This window comes from Boleophthalmus pectinirostris, unplaced genomic scaffold (genome assembly GCF_026225935.1).
Source record: "Boleophthalmus pectinirostris isolate CB_2022bp ecotype Guang Dong unplaced genomic scaffold, ASM2622593v1 HiC_scaffold_7, whole genome shotgun sequence".
In the NCBI taxonomy this organism is placed as follows: domain Eukaryota; kingdom Metazoa; phylum Chordata; class Actinopteri; order Gobiiformes; family Gobiidae; genus Boleophthalmus; species Boleophthalmus pectinirostris.
Window position 1 is genome coordinate 29,332,675 of NW_026571473.1, and position 12,103 is coordinate 29,344,777.

The 12,103-nt window shown below is 36.2% G+C and overlaps 1 protein-coding gene across 1 annotated transcript in view; it reads left to right on the top strand.

The window, feature by feature from the left end:
* The window catches only part of mcf2l2 (MCF.2 cell line derived transforming sequence-like 2), a 197,313-nt gene that overhangs the window by 48,945 nt on the left and 136,265 nt on the right, over nt 1-12,103 (top strand). The window contains exons 3-14 of the mRNA XM_055165252.1: nt 1,089-1,203; nt 1,346-1,436; nt 1,574-1,687; nt 2,743-2,859; nt 3,730-3,879; nt 4,494-4,618; nt 4,974-5,088; nt 5,316-5,435; nt 5,815-6,006; nt 6,216-6,407; nt 7,170-7,353; nt 8,881-8,984. Of these exons, the coding sequence (XP_055021227.1) occupies nt 1,089-1,203; nt 1,346-1,436; nt 1,574-1,687; nt 2,743-2,859; nt 3,730-3,879; nt 4,494-4,618; nt 4,974-5,088; nt 5,316-5,435; nt 5,815-6,006; nt 6,216-6,407; nt 7,170-7,353; nt 8,881-8,984 (1,619 nt within the window). The remainder of the gene's footprint in view (nt 1-1,088; nt 1,204-1,345; nt 1,437-1,573; nt 1,688-2,742; nt 2,860-3,729; nt 3,880-4,493; nt 4,619-4,973; nt 5,089-5,315; nt 5,436-5,814; nt 6,007-6,215; nt 6,408-7,169; nt 7,354-8,880; nt 8,985-12,103) is intronic.

Sequence of the window (12,103 nt, forward strand, 5' to 3'; positions counted from 1 at the left end):
CCATCCATCAACCATTTTCTTCCGCTTATCCGGGGCCAAGTCGCGGGGGCAGCAGTCTAAGCAGGGACTCCCAGACTTCCTTCACCCCAGACATGTCCTTCAACTCCTCCAGGGCGACCCCGAGGCAGTTACCATGGAAACACAATGCACACATTAGCGAGCACTGTCAAAAAAGTTTTAAGATTGTCTCAAAAATGAATGTAAACAACAATTTTCAGGAGAGAAAGCATCAAATTACGGAAGCCCTGAGAGGCAAGAGAAGAAAAAAAAGAGGCAAGTAATTTGGGCTCTATTTTCTAAGTTTTTTGTTTTTTTTTCACCAACTCAAAAAAAAAAAAAAAAAAAAAAAAAATTCTACAAAAAAGTAAATAAAAATTCTACTTTTTTTTTTTTCTTTCTTCCAATTCCAAATTTTCTACAAAATTTGTTTTGCCTGCCTCTCAGGGTTTCCATATCAAATAGTGCAGCAGAGAGAAAAAACAATCAATATACCTGTACAGTATATACTCTTATACACTTATATCTTAGTATAATAAAGCAAGTGACTTTGAATTAAATTGTGTCAAAAATACACAAAACCAATCTAATCCAACTTTATTTGTGTCACACATTTTACAAACAAAACAGTTTCCAAAGTGCTTCACAGCAATGCAACTTTAAAAAGAAGAAGAAAAAAAATCATGTTTAATAAAGACACTAATAGAAAAATAAATAAAATAATAATAATAAAATCAATGAACAAAAATAATAAAATACATAAAAGTAGTACTAAAAAATTAAATATAAAATTGATAAAAAACAATAAATAAATAAATAAAATAAAAGACACAGAGGACCACACAACTCAGGTGGTATTAAAAGCCAGAGAATAAAAGTAAAAGAGAATAAAATCAACACAAAACCATAAAAAGAAGTCTAGGTCAAACAAATAAATGCTTTGTTAATGTAATATTTTTGCTTTCTTGTATTGACAATGCCTTTTTGTTGTCCAATCAATGTGCAAATGTTTGTAATGCCATACTCTTTGCACATTTAATAACTTAGTCTTGAGAAATGTTAGTTTAATGTAATATTATGTTGTGTTGCAGGAGGGCGAGGGAAGGATGGTGCTCCGATCATCACCTTCCCAGAGTACTCAGGCTTCAGCGAGGTCCCGGACGAAGACTTCCTCAATGTGGTCACCTACTTGACCAGCATACCCAGGTGACTAAACTAAAAACACTGAATAATTCTGTACTTTATTATAGCTAATGGACAGTTTTATTTGTTCTTGTTAAATAGGAGTGTACATGTGACTGCACTACCACTTCCTAATCCTAATGCATCCTGTTTCTTATCTCTTCAGTCTGGATGCTGCTAGTATCGGCTTCATCATCATCATCGACCGGCGGAAGGACAAATGGAGCGCAGTCAAGGCCTCTCTCAACAGAATCGCTGTGAGTTTCCTCTATATACGCACTGAACAAACTTACTTTCACATTAGTCAAAGTACATGTCACAACTTAATACTGATGACTTAATGCTTTGTTCAGCACATTTCCATGATGTGATGTGTTTTTTTTTCTCTCTCCAGGGTGCATTCCCAGGAAACCTGCAGCTGGTGCTCGTGCTCAGACCCTCCAGGTTTTTCCAAAGAGCCATCGCCGACATTGGAATCAAACTGCACAAAGATGATTTTAAGATGAAGGTACGGCTGAACCAGAGATTCATTTGAAATTCTGAAAACTCAATATGAAACTTCACTACAAGAAGCAGTAGCACGTTTGTAAAAAGAACGTGTTTGTAAAAGTCTACTCTAAACCATGTTGTATTAATTGCCTTTGTGTTGATTGCTATTTGATAACTGCAGTCAATAGTTTAAAATTGCCTTTTATTACCTATATATTTGCTGCTTTTTCAATTAATTACAATAATTCAAAAAGCAGTTTAAATTACATGATTATTATGCATGCATCCCAAGATGAGGGCAACACACAGCTATACAGTTTTATGTGTTTTTTTGTTGTTTTTTTTTATTGGCCCAGTAACAGCTATTGTTCTTTGCAAGGCAAGGCAAGTTTATTTGTATAGCACAATTCGTACACAAAGTAATTCAAAGTGCTTTACAGAATAAGAAATACATTAAAATCATAATAAAAACAAATCAAAACATAAATAATCATGAAGATTAAAATTAAAAAAGAGAGACATAAAATTGGAGAGAAGAGTGCGGAATGAAAACCTTTCAGTCATATGTTATATTATATTTGCCTGTTTCTTCTTCTCTATTATTATTTTTCCTTATGGGGCCTAAACGTCGATGAAAAGTCCCCAAACTAGTGAAAAATTTGATAAAACGATCATCACGACAATGCCCAAAGTGACCCGACTCAACGCGTAGAAGTGGACCCTTCGGGAGTGGGGTTAAGCAAAGTTTAGCGTTTGCAAAAGGATTTCGAAACAGTGATGGAGAACAATAAGACAAGCTAAAAGTTGAATTGGCACATGGCTCTATCAGGAACAGAAAGTTGGCCATATTGGATCCAAAATTTGCCACCGTTTTGACTACGTGTTTGTAAAACGCTACGAATTCCTGGTTTTGGTCCAAATGAGCTCAGATTTGGCACGTCACGTCTAGAGATCTGTGGGTGGCTCTGATTATTACTATTGCTTATTTACTGTTGACATGTTGTATTTAAAGTGAGAGGGTCAAATATATTCCGCTCTTTTGTCCCATTAAATACATTTGTGTTGTGTTTTCAGATTGTAATGCTCAACTCTGTGTCGGACCTGCACAACTACGTGGACAGAGCACAGCTGACCCGAGAGCTGGGAGGGCATCTGGACTACTGCCACAGCCAATGGATACACCACAGGACGGTGAGGAAAACACACATTATTTGTCATTAAATTTTACCAGAACCAACCAAACTGGAAAGCATTCTATGTCCAAACTGCCCCTACATTGTCAACCGACGTACATTGTGTTGAGTTGTTCATCTGTTTTATTTGTTGGATCTTTATTACAATTTTACATAATATATTGTTTTTAGGTTACTGCTTGCTAATGTTTTTAAAGGAGACAAAATCAACTGTTTTGTTTTGTTATTTTTTGTTATAAGTTACGGTTTTCCCTCACCATCGTGCATGTTTGTGAATGTAAATGGCGATCACCTGCTTGATACAAGGAAATGACACTAAGATGTTTTTATATTGAGTGTAAAAGTGTAATATAATCATCTTTTAAGTATGTTATTATTTACCACATTTATCAAAACTTTGCAAGTCTGAAATGTGAACTGGACCTAAACAGAGGGATATCTGTTATTATTATGTCAACTACTGTTTAAAGCTCAACAATCCCACCTACTTCCGGAAGTAAATTTTCCATTAATTTTCCCATAGACTTAAAGTAAAATTCAAATACGACGAATGGTAACTACCGGTAATATCAATAATGTGGTTGTTATCAATATGTCTAAGACTTGGGAAAATGCTTTAACAACTAAGCTGTGTATAACATTTCAGAAACAGGATTTAAATACAATCATAGGTCTTGTATTCATTAGTTAACACAATTTTTCAGAAAGTCTATGGGACAAATGAATGTGTTATTTAACCCTGGGATGGGATATCACTGTTGCGCTCCATACGCGGCACTCCACAAACTGTTTCACAATGTCTTAATAAAGATGATCTGGTCTCACACCCGTGTTATATTTCACTGTGTTGTGTTTTGTTCACGTTCAGGCCATAGAGAACTTTGCAGTGACGGTGAAAAGCACGGCACAGATGCTGCAGAGTTTTGGCACAGATCTGGCAGAGACGGAGCTGCCCAACGACGTCCAGTGCACCAAAGACATGCTGCTGTCTCACACCGACAAGCACAACCAGCTCAAGGTGCTCAGCTACTCACTATATACTCATAGATGTCAGAATTTTTCCTCTTGCAAAGATATAATATTTAATTAGTTACTGTGGCAAGGTGCTAGATTTTCATCCCTCACTCATAGATCAGGCCAATCATTTGAAATTCTCATAATCTCTTAATATGCCTGATCACAATATACACTGCCCATTTTTTCCCGAAGATATCCCAGTGTAATAAATGTAGTAGTAGAAAGTAAAAATGTAAATGCACAAATTATATCAGATAAATACATCTTGTAATATTTTTACAAAAATGTTAAGTTAATTTGTGAATTTAATTACATTTTTACCACAATGTGTTGGTCCTGCTGTAGATTTTGAAATATTGAAATTACATGTATTTATTATTTTGTATTAAATGCAAAGTACAGGAAGAGGAGAGAAGAGGAGATAACTTAGATTAGTGATATACTCAGATGTTATTGTACATGAAATCAAAGTGAATGTGAGTGAGAATAAAAGGGGCAAAAGGGAAAGCTACAAACAGTTAGCTTGTGTTAATGTCAGGCTCTCTTTTAATCATAATGTAGGTTATTTACTATCAGAATTAGACAATGAATTATTTTTGTTTTGTTCTTCTCCAGGATGAGCTGAAGCTGGCTCTGAAACAGGGCACCACGCTGTTGGGCTGTATAAAGGAACAAGCGGGGAAGTCTGAGTGCCGCAAACTCAACCCGGACGAGATGGAAAACCAGACCACCGTGGAGAGGTAATAGTGGGCCTAAAGTCATGGAGGAATTAAATTTTATAAAGCTTTAATTGGAAAGTAACTACAGTTATAAATCCAAAGTATATTAAGAAAGATCTCAGGTACAACTTTTTTTTTAAATGAACATGTGTAACTTTTCTCAGTGGTGATGTAATTGCTCTAAATGGAATGTTTCACAGTCACATGTGTTTTTATTTCTCAAATATCTTAAAAAACATGCATTTTACTGTGTATATAGTGCACTGTTAAACAAATGTATTCAAATAACTTGTGATGACTTAGCAGGCAATCTATCACCTGCTCATAGGGATGCACATACAGTATGTGTGACTGAGTTGTGGTTTGGTTGTTGCAGACTGCTGGCTCAGTTGGATGAGACGGAAAACGCCTTTGAACAGTTTTGGTGCAAACATCACCTGAAACTGGAGCAGTGTCTGCAGCTCCGACACTTTGAGCAGGACTTCAGAGAGGTACCACTCAACTTATCCACGCACCAGTGAACATTTTGACAAGACATTTTGGTCTTGTGATTTTTTGATACATTTATACTCTCTTTTTTAGTTTTAATCTTACAAAAATATAACATTGAAAAAAAGACTAAAACATTTCAGTCGTCAACCTTTTTTACCCTCCTATCACTGAGTAGGGGCATACTCCTGTTATTAGTCCTGTTTCAAACCCGCCTGTCCTCTTCCAGGTGAAGGTGTCTTTGGACAGTCTGCTGCTGAGTCTGGGCGAGCTGCCAGACACTGGGGACTGTGTGGTCCGAGTGGAGCAGCTGCTCAAGGAGCTGAAGGCTCTGGAGGAGAAGGCTCAGGTCAGTCACACAAAAGAAATACACTGCACTCGTGTTGTATATAGTTTATCTGACAAGGCAATAACACATTATTGAAGTGTGGAGGATTTAATTTGGGTTTGTATTTATATATTCACAGTTATACACAGTCTATAGGCCTATGTATGTTGCCAATTATAATATTTTGTACGATAATCCATAATCCACAAAACAGAGTAGGTTATAATACTTCATCAGCTATGACAAAAACATGTGAATAAAGTAATAAGTAATTAAAAACATATCAAGTTCGTTGGAGTAGATTTGGCTCGTCATGTAAAATGATACCGTACCATACTAAGTACTATTCAAGTACTCAACACAATATTGAGATCCCTAACCCTGATCTGCTTTTTCCCAGGTGTCTCTGGAGAAGGCCCAGCTCCACGCGCAGCACGGGGACCAGCTGATCCAGAGCGACCACTACGCCGTGGACTCCATCAGGCCCAAGTGTGTGGAGCTCAGGAGGATCTGTGACGACTTCAGCAACGAGAACCAGAGGAAGCAAGAAGTGCTCACCAAGTCCCTCCAAATATTACAGGGCATAGACAAGGTCAGTGCACACTATGGGTTCCTCCATCAACCCAAAACATGCACAATAGGCCAAACCCGCCAGGGAAGGTAGTTCTGACCAAGAGTAGCTCAAGATCTAGAGCTGGGTCTCCTGGTCCTGACAGGTTACCCCAGTGGCATTGAAGGATAGGTCAAATACTCAGTAAAGTAAACCTTTATCTTAGCTAATAGTTGCTGTTTGTTGTGCAGGTGAACCAGTGGTGTGAGTCGGGGATCTACCTGCTGGCCTCTCAGGCGGTGGACAAGTGCCAGTCTCAGGAGGGAGCCGAGTCTGCGCTCAGTGACATCGAGAACTTTCTGGATTCTGCTCAGAAGAACCAGCTGACAGAACTGAGGAACCTGCACAACCAGAACGAGATGGTGCTGTCCGAGGAGCTCAAGGTGTGACACAAAATGAAAAGCCTGAGTTTATGTGATTTTTTTTTCAGTATAATCCATTAAATATTCATCAAGTATATTATTAATCAGCTATTAGTTTTTTGGACCATATATAGATTCTAAAACTTGTTATGTCCTTGGAAAATAAGTTTTATAACTCACTCAGGCAGAGCAGAAATGTCATTAAAATGATACAAGAAAATGGAAATGTATTGTTTTATATGAATAAAACGTTTAGACTTTGTATATTCTATAACCTGTATCAAAATTGCATTTACGGGCTGTTTTACAGGCCATTTAATTACTAATTGATAAATAGGGAAAAGATGTACTGACAGATTTATCAGTGAGCAAAATAATGATTGTTTGCAGCATCAAAAGTAAATGCAATACTGTTTCTTTAAGAATTGTATCGTTTGTGATTTCCCAATGAAAAAATAATTCTTCAGATTACATTGTAAAAAGTCTTATAATAGCCATATTCTGATTGACCACTATCCAAAATTTTCAATTACGTTCCATCTTTAGATCAAATGAGAGTGCTGCATTCCAATAAAAAAGACATTTTGCCATAGATGTGATAATGAAATCTACCCCAAACACTTACTTTTATTCCATCCTGCTATTGTTCTAACAGTAATCACAATGAAACTCTTACTTTTTTAGATTGATGTGAGTAAATTGACATTGTATTTTACATTTGAAAACTGCTAAACTTTATGATCTGTATGCTACTCTTTTTAATGCCAATGCTGCCCCCTACAGGCCAGCGTGCTGAAGGCTCTGAAGCGCCTGGAGGACGTGCAGGAGATGTTTGAAAAGAGGAATGTGAGTTTGAAGAGACTGTCGGCCAAACAGACCCGACCTGTGCAGCCCGTGGCCCCCAGACCAGAGTCGTCCCCCAAGAGACCCTCCCTCAGGAACACGCGGAGCACAGGCGGACAACAACGTACGTACAGATAACCATAACGACAATGAAGAATATATAAATGTACATTCTTAAACTGTGTCTCTTGTGAGGTTTAAGCCATGTTAGAATGTTGTTACCTCATCAAAAACATATCTTGAGTTATGTTTTCCTTCACTTCATTGAGTAATATTTTATTATTAGTCCGTCTACATTTCCAAAGCTCAAAATGCTCTGTTCTACGACGGAATGTAGGGGTCAGATAAAAAAAAAAAAATGCTGGCGCTACGAGAATAAAGTCTTTTCATTTCGACATTAAAATCGTAATATTATGAGAATAAAGTCGAAGCCAGAAAAAGTTGTAATTTTACGAGAATAAAGTCGAAGTTAAAATAAAGTCGTGATATTATGAGAATAATGTTATAATATTACGAGAATGAAGTCGTAATAAAATCAAAGTCAAAGTGAAAAATGCGGCAGAAGAAGAACCTTGTTTTTCAATTTAAAACTAAAAATAAGAAAACAAACAACAATTTTCTTCATTATTTGTGCCTCCGGACTGAACCAGGACTAAACCAGGACTAAACCAGGACTAAACCAGGTCCGAGACCAGACCGGGACTGAGACCAGAACTTAGACAAGGACTGAGTCAGGGACCAAGACTGAGACCGGGATCAGACAAGAACTGAAAATGGTTTAGTCCTGGTTCAGTCTTGGTTCAGTCCATATGCGGCGCAATAGTCCCGCATCGCACTTTGAAGTCACGTAAACGCCATTTCCCATTTCCGTGACTTAAACCAGGAGTAAACTAGGATTAAACCGTTTTCAGTCCTGGTCTGGTCCCGGTCTCAATCCTGGTCTTTCTGGTTTGGTTCCAGACTTGATTTAGTCCTGATTCAGTCCTTGTTCAGTTGAATGAACGAATGATACGCGGATTTAGAAAATGCTCCAAATTCTCCATTCTCCACTCATTCATACTTTCCGAGCAGCCTATATTCTCGTAATATTATGACTTTATTTTGACTACGACTTTATTCTCATAAAATTACTACTTTATTCTTGTAAGTTTACGACTTTATTCTTGTAAAATTACCACTTTATTCTCATAATATTACGACTTTAATGTCAAAATGTTACGACTTTATTCTCGTAGCGCCAGCATGTTTTTTTTTTTTATCTGACCCTTATACTCCGTCGTACTGTTCCACCTTGTAGTTTTCAAAGTTACCAGCCACCTTTTACCTTTTTTAGTTTTGTAGAGATTGGCAACTCCTGGACTAAAATTAACCAAGTGATTCTAGTGAACATGTGTGAATGAAACAAAACACAACTCCAAGTCTGTCATATGGACCCTTTAAGTATATAAAATATTTTAAAAAGCAACTATTATTAAGATTGATACATGATTGATTACACTATTGTGAAGAGGTCATAGTTTTTTTTTTATGTATTGTATAATTTATAGTTTTTGACAACACTGTGTGAAATAATAGAACTAATTTTGAGGGGAGGGGAGTATTTTTTTTAACTTGTGTAAAATAATAATCGCTCCTTTATTTTTTATCACAGCTCTGGCTCGCCGTTTGTCTGATAACACCAATAATGGCAAACCCCCAGTGGACAATGATCCCAACAAGAAGAAGAACATACGCAAAGCCAAAGGAGGCATCAAGGTAAGATTTATACACGTTCTTCAGGGACCTATGCATAAACTTACATGCAATTCCTACATTTAAGTACAGTTGTAGTAATAGTAGTGCAAGTTATTGTAGCAGCAGTAGGTAAAGTGTCACGGTTAGTTGTAGTGGGAAATATTTTATATATAGTCATAAACATCATTACGAGTCTGCAATAATACTGATGATACTTTTTATGCTGCATACTTGGAGTTAGAACCAGTAGGAGGCGGTATTTTAACATGAATTTTAAGACCTCTCACGTTTAGGTTTATTTCCAATGGGTTTTTGTTTATAGCAGGGGTGCCAAACTCAAATTCACAGAGGGCCATAATTAAAAACTGGGATGTCATGGGCCAAACTAAATATTCATTGAAAAATTTAAACCTTTTCTTATTAAAATAAATGTTTAATAATAGATTTGCTTAAACATTGAATCCAGAACAAGCATAATAATATAAAAAATAATAACAACATTTTAAATAAATTATGTATGTATAGCCTGTAGTCGACGGGCCAGCTCTAATACATATTTGATGTGATCTCGCGGGCCAAATATAATTACTGTATATCGCGAGTCTGACATGTCTGGTTTATAGGATCTGGAAGCCAAAAAGTAAGGAGCTCATTCTGTTTTGGATAACTGCCTTGATCAAACCAGAAATTGGAGAGAAGAATCATGTTTTTTGTTTGGAAATAATAATTAACATTACTTTTTTAACTGTTAATATCAGTTTCAACACGTAGATAGGTACTGTTTATAAAATATTGAAGCATCACCTTAATCTACTAGGCCTACCTTTGAACATGAGCAGTGATACTATTATGTTCTAGACAGTTACGTGAGTTGAGTGGGATGACAGGGAGGGCTCATATTTCACTCTCCCGTGACAAAAGGCCAGAGCAGCCCTCTCGCTTTTCAACGCGTCTGGTTTCCACTCTTACTCAACCAACTCAGTCACTACACCACCAAAGCGCTCTGTGTTTGTTTAAAGTGACAGTGCATAGTGCCGCCTAGGACATAATGACAAAAACGCGACATAAAAAATAATCCGATACGCACACAAAAACAATAATTTAGGTCACAGACGCTTTTGTCACTTACAGACTTACACATTGCAGGATAAGTAATCAAAACTTTACACATTTAGGATATAGGTACTATGGCTATAATAAATATTTATGATGAAACTACTCGTAAAGTTCCTGTACAGTAATTTTTTTCCATGTATTTGAGCAAAATGTGCATTGCCCCAGTTCAGATACAGAATATTGTAAAAGGAGCTCATGGTCAAAATAAGGCTATGTACTTCCTGTACGGCGTTTTACAGTCTGATTATCAGGAAGTGCACGGTTAGCATGCTATTTGTTAACGTTACTGTGAAAGCAAAACTCCGCTCTGATCTCGAAGTTGTGCAAAATGCTTATAAACTCATCACGGTGAGTAACTAGGATGTTTGTAATGCATAAGTGAGGAATAACTTTGGACCACTACAAACAGTTTTAAATGAGCGACTTGTGTTTTTTTTTTTATGTAGAAATCATCGACAGTGTCTTTAAATATGTTGTTTGTTTTTTTTGTATTTAATATATAATATATAACTGAAAGGTTTTCATTCCGCACTCTTCTCTCCAATTTATGTCTCTCTTTTTTAATTTTAATCTTCATGATTATTTATATTTTGATTTGTTTTTATTATGATTTTAATCTATTTCTTATTCTGTAAAGCACTTTGAATTACTTTGTGTACGAATTGTGCTATACAAATAAACTTGCCTTGCCTTGCCTTTAATCCAAAAGCAGAATAAGTTCCTCACTTTAGGTTCCAGATCCTACAATTTAAGAAAGTTTGCAATAACATAAAAGTGTATATAATATAACATAACATTACATAAAATAGTCTATAATATACTGTTTCATAGAATGTGTCCTCAGTATATGCCAGGCTCAGTTGAGATGTGAGTGCAGTGTTACAACTGTTACATTTAAAGCCCCACTGTGTAATATTTCTGCATAAAACTCCCAGGATAGAGCTGCTCGATTATGGAAAAAAATCATTATTATGATTATTTTGGTCAAGATCGAAATCACAATTATTCAAACGATAACACAATGCATTTATTCAGCAATTCTCTCTCAAAAAAAGCACTTTGTTATTGATAATTTTAAGCAAATATATAATACAAATATGTACCTTAGAGCAGTTTTGCGATGTATTAAACTTAAAATGAATAAAATATACTTTGACCATGAAATAAGGCATAGAAAAGCATAAATGTATCAAAAATAAATTATATATCCAGTTGGTCTATAATCCCTATATTTAAAAAGTAATATAACTATACTTATTTATATAAAAAACCTATCCCAAAATATACTTTGTTAAGCTTTAAATGCTTTCAACTCGATTATATGAGTTTGGAAATCGTTTGACACACAAATCGAAATCATTATCAAAATTCAATTAATTGCTCAGACTTATCTCAGGATTTTGCATAATACCTCCTCTTTAAGTAACATTAGGTACAATTTCTTGAAAAAGGTAATACTGATGTCATTACTACCCTCATTTTTACATGAATGAATGAATTCAGTTTATTTCTTTTTTTATCTTTTATTGATACAATAAACAGTTGCAGTATTAGTAGTAGCAGTTGGCGTCAGTTCAAACGTTGGTCTTGGCAAACATCATCCAAACACTAGAGCAAACTGATCCACTGCAAACCCACACAGTCTTATTAAATATTAACCCACGGATGACTGATAAGGGGAAAAAAATGCCCAGCTCCGCACCTTTAACGTTTGGTTCCTATGGTTCCCAGTGCAATAAAATCCCTGACTGGGAAAAAGCATGTCCAATGTCCATTTTTTTTATTGTTTGGACATATGTGACATGTTTAGATTATCGTACTGGTTTAACCGTCACATGTCACTGTACAAATGTGAATTTAAGAAGTACACCAGAATGAAACCCAGGACTAAACCAGGACTAAAGCAGGAAACCCCAGGACTAAAGCAGGACAAACCCCAGGACTAAACCAGGACAAAACCCAGGACTGAACAAGGACTAAACCAGGATGAAACTCAGGACTAAAACAGGACTAAAGCAGGACGA